Source organism: Drosophila simulans, chromosome 2L, assembly GCF_016746395.2.
Source record: "Drosophila simulans strain w501 chromosome 2L, Prin_Dsim_3.1, whole genome shotgun sequence".
In the NCBI taxonomy this organism is placed as follows: Eukaryota; Metazoa; Arthropoda; class Insecta; order Diptera; family Drosophilidae; genus Drosophila; species Drosophila simulans.
In genome coordinates, this window is record NC_052520.2 from 17,396,870 (window position 1) to 17,419,620 (window position 22,751).

A 22,751-nucleotide genomic window follows, 5' to 3' on the forward strand; every position below is an offset into this window, starting at 1 on the left:
GAAGCCTTGAATGGTATTTTTTATTAGATTTGCCGTCAGTCTGGAGGCTCTGGAGCCTTAACCGGAATTTATCAAATTTTACGCAAGTAACTTTTGGGTTTTTCGTTTTTCTCCTCGGCTTGGGTTTGGGTTGGTAACGTAAATATGCCTTTGTGTTAACTAAGCTGAAAATACAAAGGGGTGAAGGGGAAAGCCCAGTGACGTTGCGGGAATGCACTTGCGAATATCGAGTGCCAATCTAGACGACGTCGACAACGACGGCTGCACACATAATGCAACCCAAACACACAGAATATATATTCACCAGGCACCTCGATGACGTGAAAAGTAGCAAAGCAGTCGGAAAATTTTAACGAAAGTTTTCCAGCACACGCTCCACAAGAACATGAAACTTGGTACAGAAAATTAAGTTGTTGAATATACATTTTAAAGATACTAGCAAATTCCATATATTTATTTTAGCAGAAATACTTTTGTATTTAATTTAAGGGAACCTCGACCCATTGTTTTAAATAACAAGATTTCAATTTTATATATTTTTCAGTACATTCCAATTAGTTTCACATCGTTTCATGTGTTATTGCACACATTAATTAACTTTCAAAGGAAATAAAATTGCCCAGGGGAGCACTAAATCTTTCCCCACTGTAGCATTGCGGCATGCACCCCTCAACAGCCAATAGAATGCACCAGTCAGCTGCAGGATCAAATACCAACCTTTCCGGAAAGCCCCACACCCTTGGCACCCTTGGCCGCACTTGGGTTGCAAAAATATTTTTCTATAATAGTTTTTGGAGTATCAAACTCGGCAGCTAATGCGAAAAGTTTGCTACAAAGATTGCAACAAAAGGCGTGGCCAGAATGCAGAAGGTCGAGAATGCAATTGGGGGAGTTACGCTTTTGAGCTGGGGCGTGGAAATTCGGGGGGGTTAATGACGAGTTCTTTTTCCATTCCGCCCAGCTGCAAGTGCCAGCAACTTTGTGGCGAAGCAACTGATTTGCATACCTTTAGATGCTAAAAGCTTTTCGCCGGCCCACACAAACACACTCGAGGACACCTGTTGGCATTGGAAGAACGCCTTCGGGGCCGTTGCGTTATTCAAATGCTTTGCCAAATGTCAAATGTGCAATTCATTTGAAGGGAGCGAGAGAAAAAGGACATGGCAAATAAAATGGCGGGCTAAAAGGAAAAGTTTTCGCTCTCCACTTTGGCACTATTAAAGTGCAACAAATAATTTGATATGCAGCCAGATGGGGCAAAGTTGCAACATTTATTTAGTTAGTTAAGCGTGTGCCTCGCGTCCTTCTTATTTATTTCCCCCCTCCTCCTTTCCCTCCCTTCCACCACCGCCACTAGCATCGCATTCTCGTAAATCAGTAAAATTTATTGCGAAAGCTACAGCAAAAGGCGCGCACATGTTGTCCAATTTAATGTTTGCGCAATTTTTCGCCGGAATTTTACAAAACATATTTCAGTTTAGTTTGCGCTCACGTTTCCCTCAATGTAATTTATTTGCAAATCTAACGCGCAGATATAGTGCAGATAGAAAACAAATGAAATTGTAGTAAGTCGAAATTATAAATTGAGATGCAATGTCACACAGAAAGAAAGTAATCCTTCAAACTGGGATCTATTCAGATGAAAAGAAAGTCCTGAGTCTTAAAGGTTGGAAAATTGTCAAAAGTATTTTCTATTGCCCTTATGCATTAACATGAAAGGGAGCTCTAGTCGAATAGCTCGACTATCCGATACCCGTTACATGCTACATGTTCAGGTAAATAAAATGCAATAATAATAATAAAAAGAAAATAAATTTCTTTGCAGGTAATTTAAATGTGAACATTAATATTTTTTGAGTGTATGTTGCAATTCGCAACATTTTCAATTGGAAATGCCAATGGGATGTGTGTAAACAATATGTAGGGTGTTCCAATCGATATTGATTGGAATTTGATTTTTAATAACGAATCAACAAAGCTTAATGAGAAAACAAATTATTCTACGTAGCTAAGTTTTTTAATAATTTAAAGAATAAAAATGAATAGCTGTGATTAGAATGCAGCCATTGAAATCCCAGCCATTTAAAACTTTGCCATGCACTTCCCCTTTTTGGGGAAAAATCAGAAAACTTTCTTCAACTTTTCTTGCCGAGCCCTTTCAATTTGTCCCCCTAACACACGTCTAAATTATAACACCATTTGGGTAATTACACTTTTTGAGTGTTTTAGCTTTGCCAAAAACGTGAAACGGATATTACCAACTTCGTTGCACTCCCCCTTTAGGAAATGTTTTCGGCGACAAAACAAATTAAAACTCCATAAAAGTGGATACATATTTTATGCTGTTGCTGCTGGTGCCGCGCCCGTTGTTATTGTTATTATGCTCGTTATTTGAACAAATGTTTTTGCAATATAAAGCCTGGCGGTGGAACATTTCGTGTGTGCCTTCCAACAACGCCTGGGAAAAGTTAATGTAGCAGCTAAAATGAAATCTAATAAAATAACGACAGCACCAGCCACTAATAATGCCAAAAGCGCTGGATAACGGGGAACCGGTGCAGAAATGGCCAAACAAGTGTTAAAATGTTTTCAAATTAGTTTTCGCCTATGGAACAGAAAGCAACAATAGCACCAGAAGCTAAAACGCAACTGTGGCTCATTTTGCGCCAAAATCCTTTCGGATGCAAAGCCCGTTCTCTGCGCCGCTATCTTTCCTCCTTGTGGGATAGGTGCCTGTGTCTATTCCAGTGGTACAGAACTAATTAAATTCGTTATTAATTTATTGCCGTATTTTCCACAGTTGTTGCCAGACTGTCGTTAACCCATTCCTCGTATGTGTTGACTTTAAAAAGCAAGAGGACACAATGTGGCTATGGAAAAACAAGTGGGGTTTAGTATAAGGTTAAACGAGGTGTTAGTGTTGGGGAGACTATATTTTTAATAAATTTCGGTTGGTTCTAAGGGGGCTATATTTTTAATAAATTTTAAACCAGAGCTTTATACTTATGTATGCGTCATTTGTTTAAAAATATTCATATTCTTTAAATAAAATTAAATGTTCAGCACTTCATTTCAAAGTAACTATTTCTTTATCAGCTTGAGGTTTTAAAAAAAATGTTCGTATCTACTAGCTGCACTAAGGTTTTGTCGAAACCTTGAATTGTGTTGCCAATACTAATTAGTTGATCAAGTTTGGTTTTAATTTGTTCTACCTATTACTCCTAGAGTAGGAGGGTATATTAGATTTATGAGAAATTTGTTACATGTAGATGAGAGTGTTTCCTTGCCCTTTAAATATTATATATATAATAAATATATAAATAAATAAATATATTATATATTGCCTAGTTGTTTCCTCAGACTGTCCGTTCGCCTGTTTGTCCATTCCGTCAGTCCGTCTTTTTCTTTAATTTTTTGGTTTCTTTGCTTTTCCACAAGCCGGGGAAGAGGAATATTATATTCGCAATACTGCGATCCGGGGAAGAGGTATCTTATATTCGCAATACTGCGATTTCCCGTGTCAATTGACTAAAATTCTGTTTCATCCTTTTCAGGTAGTTTTTGGTGGCAAAACCTTTGCGAAAATAAACTTGCGGATTCCCCCGCCATCCGGAGTGCAACGGGCGTAGAGGAGGTATACCTAAAAACAATAAAATACAAGCAGAGCAGTTGAACAAACTGTAAGTAATCAGTTGGCCAGACGAAGAGATTCACCGAGTAGTTGGGTCGATAGGATGGAGGAGGAACCACAATTTAGCATTCACCTGCTGCGTTTATTTCCGTTTCCGTTCTGCGGTAACTGCTTCTTATTGATTTCTGCTCCTGCTGCGGCTGCGGCTGCTGCTGCTACTGCTGCTGCTGCCTTTTCCCACCGAAAATGCTCCTGCCACTTTCTGCAGCACATGTTGTGCGAATTGAAATAGTTATGACAGGCCACGTGGCGTATGCGCAACGAGCGACGCAAAAATTACCATATAAATGGATTACAGAATATGGAAGCAGGGGGCGGGCGGGTTGGAAATAGAGTGCGGCGGATAGGATGCAGAAAAAAAAACGAAATATCACCGAGCAAAACGCGGCAAACGTTTTTCCAATTTGCCAAACGGAAATCATTTTCTTATTAAAGTTGCAGCCCGTTTGCAGGCGCACTGAAGCAGCCGCCTCAACTACCAATAACCAGCGTCATCATCGTCGACAGTTTTGTGGCTGATTAGCTTCGAGACTCTTTGCCACATTAGCGCCACTTTTACTGTCAACTCAAAAGGAATTATGACCCTGGCAGGCGGAACCGGCAAGTTTTCCCAGCGAGTTGCGGAAATTGCACACTAAATGACAAGCCAAGTATTTATGATTATGCCTTATGCTCAAAGGATTGGAGGGCGAACAAGTAGACTCTTCGCTGGCAAAGACAGGATCATGAAATATTAGTTGGGGGGAAATGCTCTCTTTTGGTTGGCTATAAACCTAAATTGTCTGAGAACTGAGTGTCAGTACATATATGCAATATAATTCGACTTGCATCGGAAATGTGTGGCAATGAGATATACTACTTTACTTTTCATCAACTCTAATTTACCTATAAATTGGGTAGGCATCGAAAAAGGACTGTATATTATAAAAAGGCAATAAAAAGCTTAAAGATTTATATAAACTGCTTCGCAAATGCAAAGGCAAGTTATAGTGGAAGCCAGCTTACGAGTTTCCCTCCGTTTCTATTAAAGCCACTTCGAATAAAATTTCTTTCAATTAAATGTAGTTAAAGAAGCAAACACATACACATTAAGGCCGGCACGTACTCTTAATGACTTGGCCAAGTGCAGTTGTAGCAGCAACACATATTGAACTAAAACAGCAACAACAAAGCCAGTTCGACGGGAGAAAATAGGAAAATGGTGGGGAAATGGCGGAGAAAAGGCGGCCACTTGTTCGAAAGTGCAGTATAAATTCCGACTGCAAATGTTGCCGACTGCGGACGCCACTGACCTGACCCGTTTCACACGCCAAATTGCATCGCTGCACACACGAAAAGCGCGGCGAGGGGATCGGAAAAGCTAGGTGGAAGGGGTGTGATAAGCGGGTGGGAAAACGAGGAAAGCGGGTGCTGGCGCGCCCATGGGGGTGGTCAGCTGGCCGCTCACAAACTCATTTTTCAGCATTAAAAGCACATGGATTTCATGGTGCATATCCTTTTCCACCTTTGCAGCCATTGTGACATTGTGTGCGGCTGACTTCCGCGTCTTTTTGGCAGTCAACTTCTCCGTACACAATTAAATCGGCTCGCAATTATTATTTCCCCGTTGTAACTTCTCTTCTTTTGTTAATGAAATTTACGTGATTTTTATGGAGTGCAAAGCGCGAGGTGGATCGGTGTAAAAAGGCAAACACATAAAGGGATACCATACATCAGAAGCTCAAGTTTTCGTCTCCTTCGACGGGCGCAAATGTCACGTGTTTCCTGTCACGGAAGCGTGGGTGAATCGCATCCAACATCGGCAGGTGACATGCGCCCCAGTGGACAGGTAAATATTTGCTTCGAAATGAGATTACGACATTTGGTTGGAAAGCGGAAAAAGGGCTACAGGAAAAGTAGAGTATTGGATAAAAAAGGGTGCGAAAGTCATATTTCCTAAAACGAATTTCCTATTCAGTAATTTCTTTAAAGAATTAAATATACATTTTTTTGGCTCAGACCAACATAACTTTAAAAAATGATAAATATAAATCTAAAATGTCCTACAAAATATCAATAATTTTAAAGAAACTTTTACTTCTTCAATACTCACTTTATATATCTCCTACCAAGATCAATTAATGAAAATAATCACTTTAATCTTTCATTCTTCCTGTTCCATTGCGAAACTTAATCCCTTGGCACTTCTGCCATTTCTTGGGCATCATCACAACCGGGAATTCAGATGATTCGTAATATTTTTCGCTTCTTATGCTAATGAGAAAACTGCCTTTTTAAATTACGAAACATAAAGAAAACAGCAAACCGTACATATACGAGCATATAATTTAAAAAAGGGGAGAAATTTCAGACAGCAATAAACTTTTGTTGCTGCAATCCATTTACCGACCCGGCTTGCCATATAGCCAAGATATATGAATACGACTGCCGGGCAGTTATGGGGCTACTCAGAGCGAGTCCCTTTGGCCATGGCTACTTTATGGAAATTAATCAGCGCAATTATGACTCGGCAGTAATGCAATTTGCGAAATGAGAAGCGATACAGTGGCGCACAAAAGCGAAAAAAAAACTATTAAAGCAAAAGCCAATGAAATTGAAAGATACGCAGGTGTTGGTATAAGGTTTTAAATTTAAGTGCTGTATATAAAGGGCCTTCATCGCATACATGACGATAATCGATAACCAACGAAAAATATTAATTTTACTTTCCAGAGTCCACCTTTGAAGGGACGCTTGGCATATCCTTTTGCCACCGCGTCCATTTAGCATAAATACGCAATGACAACTTGCGTACACAGAATTTTCAATAAAATTGGCTTCCCTGGCTTGCGAGTGTGTTTGTATGGCCGAGAGAGGCAAATTTCACTTGTAATATTTGCAGACGTTGGAAATGCTGAAATGGTTCTTTAAATATAAAATGTTATATAATTTAATAACATATTCTTTTACTTTAAATAGTTTTATAAAATATTTTTGCAATCATAAGCTATTTTTCCCATAGTCTACTGCTGAATTTTTTATGACCAATGCTTAATACTTCGTATTGTAATTTGGATTAACTTTTATTATAATTTTTTTTTTCGATGCCTGGACGCGCTCTTCTGGCCTCGAAAAGTGAGGCATTTATTATGTCCTTTCGGTCGCTCGGACCCCGTCAAAAGGCCTGCCAAAGAGTTTATCAGCAAGGAGCGTAACGCAGTGGGTTTCCTTCCTTGCCGGTTCCCCTCTTTTTTTCGTCCTTTTTAGCCCCGATTCCGATTCGAAGGCTTACCACCTCGTTTTCCCTTGTTCCACCTCTTCCGTTTCCCATTGATACTGTATACCGATTGCACTTGGTGCTGCAGTTGCAACTCCTGTTGTTGGCTCGGTCGTTCTCGCCTTTGGGGCTTTACTGTACGCGCTTAAGGCTAACGCAGACATATGCAACGGTCCCAGGATCCAGGAGCCAGAATGCAGGACCCACTGCGCTGGCAGTCTTTCATTAAAATTTGTTCGCTGTTGGCTTTTATTAAATGAATATCCATCCACCGCCCGACGGGGGGAAAATCTCTTCCGCAAATGGAAAGCAATCAGAAAATGTTACCGTTGTCTGAGCACATACATTTAAATTACTCGAAAGAGTTGAGCGTGGGGACATTGTGCTGAAAATTACTCAAAGTGAAAAGAAACGTGATATCCAGTGTGGTTGGCTGTTATTCTTAAGGTTCTTATTGCTATTATTTGTTTCGCAGAACATCTTAATGGATTCCGATATTGACAGGAATTCAAGGCAATTTCCCGTCGCAACTGGGACTTTGGAAATCCATTAAAATCTGATTTCGGCTTCGCTAAGTGGCTGCGTTATTAAATGGCATAATCTCTATTACGTGGGTAAGATGATAAGAGCTTACTGCACTGACAATCTTCTTAGAAATGAAATTAGTTTCGGTGGAAAGCTGTGTAGTGAAATGGAGTGATGAGTTGCACCGGCAAATTTAATGGAAATACTTTTATTATGACATCAAAGAAGGCTCCACGGGGGCTTTGATACATCAATATAAGCATAACAAAGATGTAGTAGTATGATTTAAACAATTTAAATTAAAAGAACATCGTTCATTGTGAATAGAGTTATCTTACTCCGGTATAACAACTCAAATTTCAATTTGCATAGTGCATCTCTAGAATGCCTCGGCTTAGCCTATGCCTACTGCAATGCGGCAATAAAGGCTTAGTCGCTATTGAGCCATCACTTAATATATACTAATAAACTAATCCCTTGGCCAAAACACCAATTCCGTTAACCGTTCTAGACAACAGCAGCCAGAGGCACTAAATGTTGACCCGGACACCGGGGAGACCATCAATTTAAATAAGTGGATGTGTGGGATGTGTGACCCAAAGCTGTAGGAACCAGAGAACTGCAAGGGTGGCACTTTTTTACCACTCGACTCACACCCTACAATTTTGTGTGCGGGTGCTACCCGCCACGCACATCGCGGGTACTTACAAACACACAGTATAAATCTGAACATGCAGACAAGACACCCCGTTGTGCGCGCACCCGAATCAATACGGTGCCTTGCGTCGCGGGTGCCGATCACACACTGCCTAAAAAGGGATGAGTGACAAAAACACTTGTGGGTATACCGTTAAACACATGGGTGTTTCCAAAAATACTCGGGTGTTTCCAAAAATACTCGAGTGGTCTCGTTGGTAGTCGAGTCACAGACAAGATGCGTAACTCCATGCGTTTTACACTCCATACGTTTACACACTATTCTTTCGGCGTGGCTCTAGACTTTGTCGAATACTTTGTAAAATATGCCCTTCATCTTATTATTATATATTATTATAATTATATATATTATATTATATTTTATTATATTATATATTATTAATATAATATATATATATATATATATATATATATATTATATTATATATTATTATATATTATATATATTATTAACGTTATTATTATTTAAATATAGATTATAGTCATAATGTCACAAAATTCATTTCAAAAATAACTTTATATAAGAATATTTGTCATTAGAGTATTCAGGTAGCGACGTGTGAAAAATTAATAACGGAATGATTCGAAACGGGTGGCACCCATTGAGTCCATCAAAGACGTGAGCACGAAATTTTTCTTGGGTATTCCCTTTTACCCTTCATTTCTTATACCCGTCACGCTTCCACCCATACAAATTTTAGGCGTACAAAAAATGACCAGAGAACTGCAGCCCGCATACAAAAAATGACGTGCGGCCGATCGTTGACTGTGCGTCCACTCACCCAAACGGCTCTTGCGCAGCAGGCCTCGGGTGGTTTTTTTACTCGTAACAAAAACACAACGTCGGTAAAACACTCGAGTATTTTGTGTTGCCGCAAGTAGGGTGTCAAAAAAAACGGGGTGCCTAGAGTACCGAGTGTTTATCGGGTGGACGTAGAGTGCGAGTGGCGGGCTGCAGTTCTCTGGTAGGAACCAAAGATACCAATTAATTTCTGAAATGGCGGTTAACCGCCTGACATGCTGATCTCTGTCTGTTTGAGTTGGAGAAATCTCAGCCCGAGCTTTGGTTTTCGTGCCCCAATCCGTTTTATTCCCTAATGCAATTAAAACAAGCTTAAGCCAGCCTCTTTCGGCTCAATTAGATGGCTCACAGACGTGCTCGGCGACAGTTTATGCAAATTTCCAGAGCAGGACCGAACAATCAACATTTTTGGCGGTCCACTCAAGAGCTCAAGTCTGCCTGCGAGCCCAAGTATTTGCGTATGGCCAAACAGGATATTTCCCATTCGTGCCACGATGGAATCCGAAGGCTTTCCCACATTCATTAAGTAATTTGTAGCCACAAAATTTAATATGTTTCTAAAGCGATCTGCCCTCTTTATTTAATGCTTGTCAACCAGCGACCGTTGTTCCTTTTTCTTTATAACTTTTTTCCTGCCGTAGTTGGGCAACCCTTTTGACCTTTGATTGACTGACAAGAGGTCAGTCCCTAACGGCCAACCAACCACAAGAGGTCATGGTGTGCTGAAATGCTGGGACAATCAAATTGAGCCCGATTAGGCTTTAAATTGCTTAAGTTTTCCAGCGGTTCGTTTTCTGAGCCCACGCATTTTGAGGGTATTTCAAGTATTTCCGTCTTCTTAAAAATATTCCTATGTACTACGGACAGTTAAAGAAAAATTATGATATATTTAATTGTTAAATTAAATATTATATTTTATGGAATGCATGTATCGTTTGGTATATTAATTTAGTTTAATACAGTGTGTTTAGGTAATTGCCGTTTTTTTGTATCCTATTAAAGAAATTTATTAATTTTTTGTTGTGTACACATATTGCTAAACATTTTTTGAAATCTATTCTAAGCCATCTGGCCTGAAGCTGTCAGCTCTTGCTTTTACTTTCACCATTTGAATGTGTTGATTTTCGCTTTTGGGCTAAAACATGTTTCGCTTTCCTCTTACCGTTTTCGTTTTTCTGGGTTTTTCGTTCAAGATTTTCCGGTGTGTCAGGGGATTTGTACGAGTTGCGCTGGCTGCTCTTTCCGCCGTTTGACTTTGTTGTCTTGGAGCGATTCATTTCATTTGCGAGCGGCAAATTGTGCGTGTTGACTGTAGGAAATGAATGTCATCCATGTGACATGTTGGCAAAATATTGAAATATGTGGGCGGCACGAAACAAAGCCGGAATCTGGGCCCGGTTCAAATATACATATGTAGATGACATGTGCTTATCTAGTGCGCATATTTACTGCATGCTTTCGGGCGCAAAATCGCATTTGAAAATGCCTTTATTTGGTATTCCTCTTTGAAGTGCAAATATGATAAGTATCATTCGGCATGAATGAGATTAAATCAGTGGCCAAACATCCGCAAATGCGATTCATATGTCTCGCTGCTGTACCAATTTAAAAGCTTACCCATCACTCGCTTGCTAAATTCCATTCAAGCTGCCCAGAGCGATTTCATAAACTGCAGCACTTATCTAAAAAATACCGGCATTTTGGCCGCCTTCGCTGTTTCACCATAGTAGGCAGCCAAAATCGGAAAATTCTCGACTTTAACAACCTGCCATAAAAGAGATCCCACACAAAAACCGAGCGCCGAAAGCCCAAAGCGGAAACTGAAACGTTCAGCGGGCTCATCAAACTGTTTTTCCAGCTCAAAATCAATCCAAAGTGCACAACAAAAACTTATAAAATATGCATTAAGAATATGCATATTTTTGAGTGCTAGGTAAAATTATATTGAAAAAAAGAAAATGACTAAAGGAAGAATTATTTGCATAAATAATTATTTCGCTTGTACTGTATGCATAATTTGAAAATTCTAGTCCTTGAAATTAATTTAAAACTTTTTAAAACTTGAAATATCAATTTATTCGATATTTTTTTCAAGTGTTTTCTAGAAAGGCCATAACCAAAAGTTTTTACTGCAAATGAGCCAGAGGAAAAATCCGAAACGAAATGGAAAGTTCGATAGTATGAGGGTCGTGGAGCAACAAGCGAAACTTATTAGATGAGATAAACGAGCGGCTCTTGTCAGCGCGAAATTCATAAATTTAACAGCCCAAAAACAAAACCCATAAATACCAGTGAGTGGGGGGTGAAAACAAACAAAACCGAAAGCTTGACAATGAAATTGGACGGGAGACATAGGGTTCGAACTGGGAAAAAGTTGGGGGAATTGCGATGGAAAGGGTTGGCCAATAAATCGACAGCTGCAAAGAGACGGCTAAACAAATTGTTTAGCTAAAAATAGTCCGCACAAATTGTGGCTTATAAATTGTGCTCGTAGTGAATGTTAGCATATACATTCTCTCCTTGCCCGCACCACTTGGCGTATGCGCAATTTGTTTTGGCGCCTTAAACAATTGTTGGAACGTGCCAAGAGCCGGCAAAAAAGGGCAAGACAAATGTTCAACAGGGAGCAATAATATTGGAAATTTGATGCCGCACTGGAAAGTGTAGGGAAAGAAAATCTGCTGCCCTACCTCCGCATATATATTTATTTGCCTTTGTGGTGATGAGAAGTTTTCATTCGCTTCTTTGGATAGCAAAAGAGGAAATTGTATTCGGGGCCAAAAGCAAAGGCCAAATCCATTTACAAAACCTACCGCCTTTCTTTGCAAAATCAGAGAAGCGATGCTTGTCTGTATATTCTTTTCTCGGGAAAAGTGTTTCCTTCTATTGTGCTCTTTGTGTTTATAGTTACTGCTGGTTAAATTTGCTGATAGCGATAGTGTGTTGGCAGACGAAGGACACACATACAGGCCAAATAAGGATATACTCTGATCCTGAGAGTGTCTGCCCGCGGCTGCGAGCTTGTCTAACTCAACATTGACATTGACATAATATTGGTTTCATTTGTAACAATGCAATATGTAATATACAAATAAACAAATAGCACTGTTCCTCAGAGATACCTGGAAATTGGAATGGCCATTGTGGTACTAAGATAACAAGGGATTACTGTCTAAGAGGCGCAAACATATTTACATTTGCTTCACGGAAACTGAAAATGCTTCAAGTCAAGAGTTCAAATTTATGCGTCCAATTATGTATTTAAGTGTAAAGTATACATAAATCATTTTTATAGAATTATTAGTTGTATTTTGCAAAAAGTGGACAAAATTAACTCTTTAATATTTAAGAAACCACTAACGAGCCATTCTATTTCTCAGGCTTGGCGATTTATGAATTTAAATCATCCGAAATGAAATAAGTCATTCTGAATAAATAGATTTCATTTAAAATAGGCCAACTTGATTGCCCCCCGCACTTCAATAAATACACAGTTTTCCATTTTTCTTTCCATATAACGTTACAGATTCTTTATTTATTTTTTATTCCTTCTTTTTGTTTGCTTTCCACTTTTCTTTTTGTGTGTTTTTTGCTTTTATAATAATTCCTCGTTTAATATAATTGCATTTTGTTGATGTTGTCTATGAGTGAGTGTGTATATGTCAGTGTGTCTGTGTGTGTGTGTCGTGTATAGGTTTCTTAACTAAATATTTTCCCCATTTTCCTCAAGTGGAGCGTGATTAGCTTACAAGTTTTCACGCCTTTTCTCTGTCGCTTACTTAATAAGCATTTTTATCATTTTCGATACTGACACAATTGATTTGTTAGTTTTTCCAGCAGTTTGCTTTGCTCTTGTTTTATCATTATACCTCGTAATTTATTCATAATTTCATTTTTTTAATACTAGTTTCCGTTTGCATTTTCTTTTTTGTGTATATTAAAGGGATTTTACATAGTAATGTACTTATATGCAAATTTATCTAAAACTGCATTCAAATCGGTTTTTTGTTTTCTGGCTTCGCATTTTCATTTGTTTTAGTATGTGTATCTGTTTTTTCATTTTATTAGACTGAACGGGATTTACGATTCATAGAGGAGATTCGGTTTTTGTTAGCCGCTTGCTTTCGGGTTGGTAAAAAATGCATACATTATAAATACATAGTTATCAAATAGTATGATTTTTGCATCGCATGTATGTATGGGTCTGTCTAACTGTCAGTCTGTCGGCGTGTTCATTTGTGTTTGTTGTAAATGTATTTCGCATTATATATGTATGTGTCTGTGCATTATTCAGTATATAGTATATGCTTCTAACTTACGTTACAAAATATATAACAAATATGTGTAAATGAGTATATAATTCACTTGCCATTCTACTAATTTGGTTTTTTGTTCTGTGTGTGTTTTCCAGCTGGTATAAATATAAAATATCGCCCAGTTCTTTTGTTTGCTGTTTATCTGAATGTCTACAATTTAAAATGTTTGCATTGTTTAATGTTTGTTTGAGATTTTTTTCGTTTCCGTTGGCTGTTCGACCTATACATATATAAATGCAAAATTTATTCATAGTCAGATGCGTCAGCAAGAAGGCCAAATGAAAAGTTCAGTGCGCTAAAGAAAAGCGAAAGCGAAAAATGAACGGTTCGTTGAATAAACCTCACGAGTCCCTGCGAAACTAAAACCTAATTTTGGCAGTGTTCTGTGTGTTTCTCGATCTGCGGATTTGCTGTACCGTACCGCACTGTACTGCACTGAGCAGGCAAATCATGCAAAATGGCTTCGTTTATTCGTAAATGGCTACTTCGAGTTAAGGTTCGATTTAACAATTAATGTGCTTTAAAATTTCTATGAATTTTCTCAAACAAGTACAGCAGAGAAGTGTATTATTATTTATTTCGCTGTATGGTTTAACAATTACGTTAAAATCTTTGCACTTTTCAATAGTCAACTTTTGTTGCAGTTTTGTTAGATTTTTCTCCGTTTCCATTTGTTATATGTATATGGTAGGTTTTTCTTAAGTAGTGTTCATAAACATTCTTCTGTGGTAGTAGGGATAATTCGAATACCAAAAATTTTGTCGTGTTTTTTGTCTGCTAAAGGGACAATCTGTCAAATGAAGGAACTGAAAATAATAGGATCCTAGAAAAATGTATGATCTACGCAGATCTTATATATATTTTTTGCTATGTACTTACGGTTCTCTACAATCTGTTATCGGGAAACTGCGTTTCTGGTTTAGTTTTTCTGGCTGACTGTTGCAAATTGAATCAAACACACGAATTCAACTTAAAAAACAACATTTATTATGTGTGGGTCTGTGCAACAACAAACGAAGAATAATAAAAATTTGCGACCATTGCCGATCGATTAGGTTTTCAGCAAACAAATGGAAAAAAAGGACGAATCTACAAACCGCTTGGTTTGTTGTGTGGAAAAAGTTTGTGTTTAAATGCAGTTAGTTTTGGGTTTATGTATATGGAGGATTTTATTTGTTTTTCTTTCAATGCATTCTTTCTCTGTAGTTGAAATGACTTAATATTATTTTAGGTTTTGCTACCAATTTGATTTGGTTGTATCTGTGTGTTTCTTTGTATACGTGCTAAAACTAATAATATATACAATGTAAAATACTTTTCCATTTTTTCATCATTAATATATATCATTTGTTTTCCTTTGAAGTATTAATTTTAATTATATCAATTGCGCTAAGTTCATCTAAAGGTAATTTTTCGTTTTCTTACTTTTTTTTTTTACTTTTACTTTTTCTTTTACTCTTTTGCTTGATTCGCTTTTATGGAGTTTTAGCATAGGTTTTCTGCTTTATAATATTCTTGTAGGAGTACTTTCTTCCTGGAATTTGGCCAGGTTTTGCCGATTGTGGTTTACTTTAAATTGAATCATACACAATGCGACAAATTGCGAAACGCCCGTCGGTTGCAGTTAAAAATTTCGTAATGTTTATATGTTAATATATATATATGTTTCGTGTTTTTAATGTATGTATATACTTGTTATGATGGAACGAAAACAGTCTTTGGGTATTCCTTTATATAAGTTTTAATTCTGTTTAATCGTAATCCTTAAAAAGTAATGCGAAATAAAAATTGTTTAACTTAAAGTATCGATAAATTAAAGGCGTTGAGAATTGTTCTGGCTTAACGGCTAAATGACTCTCACATGCGTCACAAACATATAAACATAAAATGCCTAAAATAATAATTACAACTTAAAATAATATGCACAATAAATCGGTTTGAGAATTAAAGTTATAAATTCATAAGCGCTCCTAAACTAAACTTTGGTATGCTCTCTCCTACATCATACAAATCTCTTTCCTCAATTTTTAGTTTTATTTCGTTCATAACTTGCCCCGCAAAAAATGCTGGAAAAAGTGCCACCGTAACCGTTTTCCGGCTTATCGGTTGCCCTAACAACTAAATCTCATTATCGTAATTGTTTAAATTTAAATGCTGATGAAATATTTTTACAAATGTCATTTTACGTGTCATAATATGTGTTTGATTTCACTTCTACTTCCCTTCCCCTATTTTAGTTTTCTAGTTCTTAGTTTCCATTTACGTAGAGAGTTCTGCCAACTTCAGCATTGAGATGCTTCTTTGGTTGCGCTTTCTTTGTGTGTGTGAGTTTCCCTCGGGAGTGGGGCTTCATTTCGTTTTAAATGCAACTTTGTATCTACTAACAGTTTTAGTTTGTTCATCTAGGTATCCGCATCGGACTTGGATTCGGTCTCTCCCTTCTCCCCACTCTATTCCACGCCACTCCTCGCTCCACCAGCTTACAATTCTAGTTCGGTATTGTGGGGATTGGGCGCCTCGGGTCCATACATGTTGGCCAGCTTGTCGAAGCGCGGCCCCCAGGCTCCGAGGTAGTCATACTCCTGCTGCTCGTCATCAGTTCCTGCAAAAATAACGAATATTCGCAAACAAAAATCCATGTTTAGTCTAAGCATTCAAGAAAATGTTGCACATTATTGTTTTTTTATGTCTTAATTCTTCTCTAAGACCATGGCAAGTATTTTTTAGATATTAAATAATATGATATAGCTCGATTAAGTATTCTTTTCCACTGTGTAGTCAAAATAGAAGAGTGAACAGCCATTTTTGGTTTCATATTTCTCCTAGATCTACACCCAATATTCAGCTGTATCTGAGAAACGCTGGCCTGGAAATGTCAAAAAGTTGATGAGTCAACAACGAATCGAGTGCTCTAGTTTTCAGCTGCACGTTTGAGTGCTTTTCTAGTTATTAGTAGCCTACTTTTTGGGGCTTCTCAGGCTTTTCGGTTCTAGTTTCGTGACTAAACGGCTGCATAATGGGTGCAAGAACTAGTCTTAAGTGGAATATTCTTTTTTCAGGCCTACCTGAAGCCAACGAGCTGAGCGATCCAGCTGTGCTGCCGCCGCCCTCGTACGCGTAGTTCCTCAAGTCGTCGAAAGGTGGCGCGTTTGGATCACCATCGGCACGCTTTTTATGCTCTTCGATGAACATGCCCACATTGGGTTCCTGACCTGGCATTAAGGTCATGACGGGATCTGGAGAAATGAGACGTTCAAAATAAAACCATAGTGTTATACTTTATTCAACTCGGTATTCGGAATTTTTAAATGCTCTCAAAACAGAATAAATTTCTTAATTGTAATTTAAAGTGTGGAAGGGAGAACTTTCACGTAAACTTACACATAATTGGCATTTTCATGGGCGCCAGCTCAGGTGGCATTGGCCCTCCAATTGGTATCTGCAGAGGTGTGATGTCAAAGGCCGTCATGTCATCCTCGCCGCCTCCCTCGTCGTCATAGTTGATGATATTCTCGCGCACATCGTCATCGGGACCCGGATATTTGATATGCGCTTCACGGCGACGATTGTATACGACGAACACCAAGACGAGTACTGCGAATAGTTAAAATTCAACAATATTAAAATGCAATTTCCCCTCAAATATTGCCCTCCTTCTGTATGCAACAACAACTCCTTGGGTTTACAAAGTGCATCATACAACGCTTAATTTAACATGCAGAACAATTTCAGTTATACTTCTCTTCGACGGCGGAAAAGCGGGTCCAAACATTTTCGTGCGCTATCAGCTGGCAGAAAAATTCTTAATTAAATTGTATAACCAGAGCGGAGTAGAGCCGAAACACGGGAAAAGAATAGGGAAAACGAAACGAAAAGAAACCTAAAACAATATTGCCAACATTGTCCCAGTTTTCTGGTCAACAGAAAATAGCAAATCAAGCTGCAGACGACTTGAATCCGCTGTCTTCTGTAGTATTTCTAATTTGGCCAGCGCGCTTTTCAGCATATTGCGAAACGCAGACAGCATCTGTTGCACGGGAAAACCCTGGGAAAACAAAAGTTTTTGGGCATTTCGAGTCGTGGAAACTGCCACCACAACTTGAAGTTGACGTTAAGTAATTTGCTGCGGCTTCTTCGTTCGGAGAAAGTTGGATTTTTTCTGTTTTTCTTGCCTTTCGCCAGCTGGCCAGCATGTAATTGCAATTATTGTGTTAGTCAAATACGCATTCGCAATGCCGAAATATTATTCTTATCCAACAATGTTTAATTTATACTTGGATTCTTTTGCAGTCACGCCCCAATCGATATGCAAAAATATTTCGCTGACCATCGAATAAACTTTAATTAAAGGAAGGACTTTTGTTGTGTTATGTAATTTGCGGAAATGGCTTTTGACATGTTTGCTTGCTGGGATCCGTCGTTTCCGGTCATTGCAGATTGCTGATTGTAAGACTTAATTAATTTTATGGCTTACGCGCAATGCCATCAATATTTAAAGGACAGATACACTTCTGATCAAACTTTTAATTGGCAAAAGAAAACCAAAGAAATCAAATGAGTTAAAATGCAATATTAATGTGAAAACTAACTTGGATGCGTGTAATATAATAAATAAAATAGTAAGTAATTATTTAAAAGGGTTCTCTTCATGCAATTGATGTATTGAATAGTTGGAATCCTTATTCGCTAGTTTAAGTTTTACCACTCTCTTGAGCTATTCAAGCCTTAAAAGTTCGATTTAATTCAGCAATTCGTTGGTTCCACACCTCTTTTGTGGTTCCTCAGTATGTACTTACGTATCAGAGTGCCCAGGCAGAGCGCCAGGGCGACAATAAAATCACGGGATGGCGTCAATACGCCGGAGGCCAATAACTCCAGTTCGCAGTGCATGCCAGTGAAGCCCATGGGGCAATGGCACTCGTACTTCTTTGGAGGATGATGATCGCGACAGCGACCCCCGTTGCGACAGGGGAACAGTAGGCACTCGTTGTCGTTGACACAGGTGCTGCCCGAGCTTTTGTAGCCCGCCGGACAGCTGCAGGACGAGCCCCGAAAAAGTTACGTATACGAGTGGTTGGTTGGTTGTTTGGGTGGATGTGGGGTGTACAGGATGTGTGGGTGTGTCGAGTGTGTTGAAAAAATAAAAGAAAATTATTTAAAATTTGTTTCCATCATGCTGGGGTGTGATGTGTGGATGTGTCTTGGATAAAGTTCCTGCATATAGTCACACTGAGAAAAATAAACGTCCTAGAATCAGGAATTAAAGCTTAAAGCTTAAAATCATTTTCAAAACTCCCATTAATTACTTATACTCTACTATTCCAAAATTTTTGATGCAAATAATGCAATAATTTAAGGAACTTTTCATACAATCTATGGAACATTATTCCTGATTTAAGATGTTGATATTTTCTCAGTGCTTACTTGTTTTCTTGTTCGTTTCAATAGTTTTGAGAATGGAATATTTTCATTTGCCTCACTCGCTTGCTTCCTTTAAAAGTGTGAAAAACTTTCAAAAAGTCTTTTTAAACGTTCGTTGCAACTTTACCATTTTTCCTATTTTTTCGTAGCAGCTATTATTTTACGCTTTGTGAGTTTTTAGTTCAGTTTTTGGTCGTGTTACAAACTTTTTGCATTTGCATTCCGCATCGCCCTTCATCGAGTTCCCCATCCTAACACGCATTTTAAGTGCTGTTTTTTACAATTTTTGTTTCCCTTTATGATTATTATGTAACAGTTTTTGTTTTCCTGGTTGGAATTGAATTGAAAGTTTTACTCTAGCTGCATTCTTGGCATAAGTTGAATTTCATTTTATTTTGTCTCAGTCCTTAAGTTTGTTTTGATTAGTTTTGGGAAACGCACTCACACTCGATCTTCCAGAAGCAGAGGGATAAAAACTTTGCAGTGTCACTTGTTTTTGCGAATTGAGGTGTGAAATTGCCAAGGGAGATTTCTCGGACTCAAGGCTGCAGTAATTGAGATGCATGGGAAATTGTCTATGTTTTGTTTCGTAAAAATTCTAAATGTCTTATCTTAAAAATGGGTCTCGTACAATTTCAGCTAAATGAAGGTCACTATTACACTATTTATTCGTTTTTGTTTCTCATTTCATGTACTTAATTGTCCATAAGCTGTAATTGAACTAAGGTCTTAGTTTTGCCATTTGTTTAAAACTCCAATCTATCATTCTGTAATGGACTTTTTATTTCGATCAGAATAGAAAGGAATCGAAAAATTGTTTACACTTCGGTTTCTTTTCTTCACAGCTCCTATAAAATTCATGGCTATTGGGCGACTTTTTTGCAAGCACCATTGAATACTTTTCAAATACAGACTCTAGTCACTTTTGATATATTGATTATTGGCAAAAGCCATTGCTTAACCATTGAATTCCGCACAGCGGGGCAGCAGAAAAAAAGGAGCAAACAAGTTAAAAGGCGAGGATAGAGTAAATACCTCAAAAGCAGCAAGAAACTTTCACACTAAATCAACGCCAGTTGAAAAGTTAAGTCAGGGATAGTTTTTTCCTACTCTTGGCGTCTGCTCCTTCAGCCTTCGATTGCTCCCAAGTGCACAGTTTAAGCCCATCAGAAGTGAGTAAGGTACTTGATAATTTCTACGGAATTTTTGGTCTATAAAGTTTGCCATATTTTACGTCATTTAGTTTCAGCTGATGGTTGGCTCGGGCACGAAATAATTTCCGTATGCTTCGTGAACCGCGGTTCGCTTGCTCTTAAACGTTAAGCAAAGGTGGCATATAAATGGAGCTGAGCTCTAAGCCTGAAACTGGCATTTTTCTGGCTGTTTACACACGTAGCCGGCATTTAACGTAAGAAGTCGAGAAGTAGGGGGGAAAAAAGCAAATGCAAACGTAGTAAATCCTCGCGAGGCATTGCCGAAATGGAACTGGCAGCTTCTTAGTGCCACTTTCCAACCTGCTCCTTTGAGCTGTCTGATCATCCTGTCCTCCCTAGCCTGTATTTATCTTTTTTTTTTGTATGTAGACTCCGTATAAGGTGGGCGGATTTGGAGCATCGTGATTTCTCGAAATGCCAAAGCTAACAACTGCAATTGCTCTTGCTCGGTTTTGGGTGGCTTGCCCTTGTCTCCTCATGGACAACTTGTATCTCTGACTGCACATTTGTTAACTTACCTGAAGGGCATTTCAGGTCTTGTTCATTCTCTTGGCTGAGTGCATTTTGAAAAGTGTGTGGGGCGAATAGTTGGCAGAGTGTAGCGCAAAAACTAAATGGACAGTGTACTTTACAGAGACGGCGTCCAAATGAAATACTCGTACTTGGCAAGAAGTAAGTCACAAATTCATTAAATATTCGGCACATACATACCTTCATTTAGTTACATAAAATATTTACACACACAAACAGAGGGAATAATACTAGACATATTGAGTGGAAGGCTGAACGGAAAACGTGCCAAAAACAAACATTCAAAATGGTATGGAAATGAAATCATAGTTTGATGAATATGGAAATGCCTTTTTGAATGGGTTAAATGTGAGCGGACATATTGAAAGCCGTGTGCCAAATATATAAATTTTCATTAAAGGTAAATTCGGTGATCCGTGATTTTGATGCCGAATGATTGGATTTATAAATGATAGAGCATGAGATGATCAAATAAAACCAAAGTGCATAGGGGCCTTTGAAATGTCGAATTGATGGTAAAATGAAATGGAATTTGCATGAAATTGATTGGATGACTGCGACTAGCTAATTAACTTTGAAAAACGTAACAACATAGACACTAAAACGCTAAGCATTCGCTAAAGCACTAATTGCTTGATTATAACTAAAAGTTGTTGTCGCATATTTCGATTTTTGGAGGGGATTCTATGGTTCGATGCTCACTCAGTATGATCAGAAGGCAGACCAAAATCGCCGCCAGGGCGCCCATGCTGAGTTTTAAGGTCTGACCCTCCTGCACCAGTTCGCAATTCTCGCCCCAAAATCCATCTGGACATATGCAACGATATCGGAGTCGGGGCTCGAGATTGATGCATGTGGCACCGTTCATGCAGGGCATATCGAGGCATTCGTTGCGATCCATACAGCCCTTGGAATCGGGCGACATAATGCGTCCTTCGCCGCAACTAGTTCGATTCGGGTTTTAATTACCATTATTTATAATTAAATATTCGAAATTGAGTAGTTCGGATAAATGGGAAAAGAAATTGGGCAACCGAAAATTCAAGTATCGAATGGATGTTCCAATTGAGTGATGGATAATTAACACATTTGAGACAGGTCCAAGTTTTGTCAGATAATTATGCGCAATGTTTAATGAGAGTACAAGTATACCTAATAATAGTTATTTCTGTTCTTTGTACCGAAAATGGTTATGAAGTATCAAAAACGACGGCTTTGAACTTTTATGTGTAATAGAGCTCTCCGGAAAGAGAATTTAATTCCTATGGTGTACGTTTATGCACTTTAAGAAGTGATTTTAAAATCCCAAGTGACTTGTGTGACTTCTCCCAACGGGCGTGTTTTTCCCTATTTAACACTGATTGATTTGCCCTGACCAAAAGCTTGAAGCCAACAAGTATGAAGTGTGGTTTGTGTGTGTTTAAGAAAGATAAGCAAAGTAGTAGTACCTGTGCTAAGCTTGTTGCTGTTGCTCTGTGTGTGGGAAAACAAAAGCGTGAATATGTACATACAAGGACCATTGCAAGCCGGACAAATGCTCTTTGCTCCCGGATCTGGATACTCGAATCGACTTTAACTCGAAGTCAAAGCGAAATCGGAAACGTAAGCCTAAGCCGATTGATTTGTCACGCAACGTTTAGTGCCAATCACTAACTGACTTTTGTGCCATGTGTGTGCTGTTCAATGGGTGTGGTGGTGTTCAACTGAATCTCCGGCACGAGGTCCTTTGACGAGCAGTTTCAGCAAGCTTTTTTCCGGACTCTGCTCCTCCTACCGTGTATTCTCCTATTTTTTGTGCCCCCCTTTAATTGATTAAGCCTATCAAATGTAAGCTCTGCGCTTGCTTATCAAAAGCTGGCGATTTGTTTTCCTTTTTGTAACTTTTTTGTGGTATGGGTTTTGGGGTTTTTCTTATCGCCTTTTCTTAGGCTTACGGGAAATTTGAGGTTCTACCCATTTTTGTTGGTTTGTAAATGTTATGTGAAAGTACAGTCCGAACGGTCAATTTATTTAAAAGGTATGAATTTTTCTTTTTGATTGATGAGAAACGAAAAGCAGTGGGTGGTTTTCATAAGATGAAATGGTAATCTGATAAGAAACTTACGTGCACTCGTAGACATTCCACAGGTCCACACACTCGAACGGATCGGGGCAGATCACGTTGGAGCAGGGCTTATTCGAGGGACAACCCTTCTCCAGATTCCTGGCCATGGTAGCCTGTCCCCACTGAGTACCATTCATCGCCGGTGGCAATGGCAGGTGTTTGCCCTCGAGACTG

The 22,751-nt window shown here is 38.6% G+C and overlaps 1 protein-coding gene across 13 annotated transcripts in view; it reads right to left on the reverse strand.

The window, feature by feature from the left end:
- Positions 1 to 12,566: 12,566 nt before the first annotated feature.
- Positions 12,567 to 22,751, reverse strand: part of LOC6732634 (neural-cadherin) — a 124,564-nt gene continuing 114,379 nt past the window's right edge. For 7 of the 13 annotated variants that reach the window (XM_039298530.2, XM_039298536.2, XM_044923911.1 and 4 more), the window contains 5 exons: positions 22,578 to 22,748; positions 21,176 to 21,417; positions 16,689 to 16,901; positions 16,373 to 16,543; positions 12,567 to 15,909 (listed from right to left, as the gene is read on the reverse strand). In XM_039298530.2, coding sequence (XP_039154464.1) covers positions 15,788 to 15,909; positions 16,373 to 16,543; positions 16,689 to 16,901; positions 21,176 to 21,417; positions 22,578 to 22,748 — 919 coding nt within the window. In that variant the 3' untranslated portion in view covers positions 12,567 to 15,787. Of the gene's footprint in view, positions 15,910 to 16,372; positions 16,544 to 16,688; positions 16,902 to 18,103; positions 18,343 to 21,175; positions 21,418 to 22,577; positions 22,749 to 22,751 lie in introns of all 13 variants that reach the window. The other 6 variants (XM_039298541.1, XM_039298538.2, XM_039298542.1 and 3 more) reach the window with 1 other exon arrangement.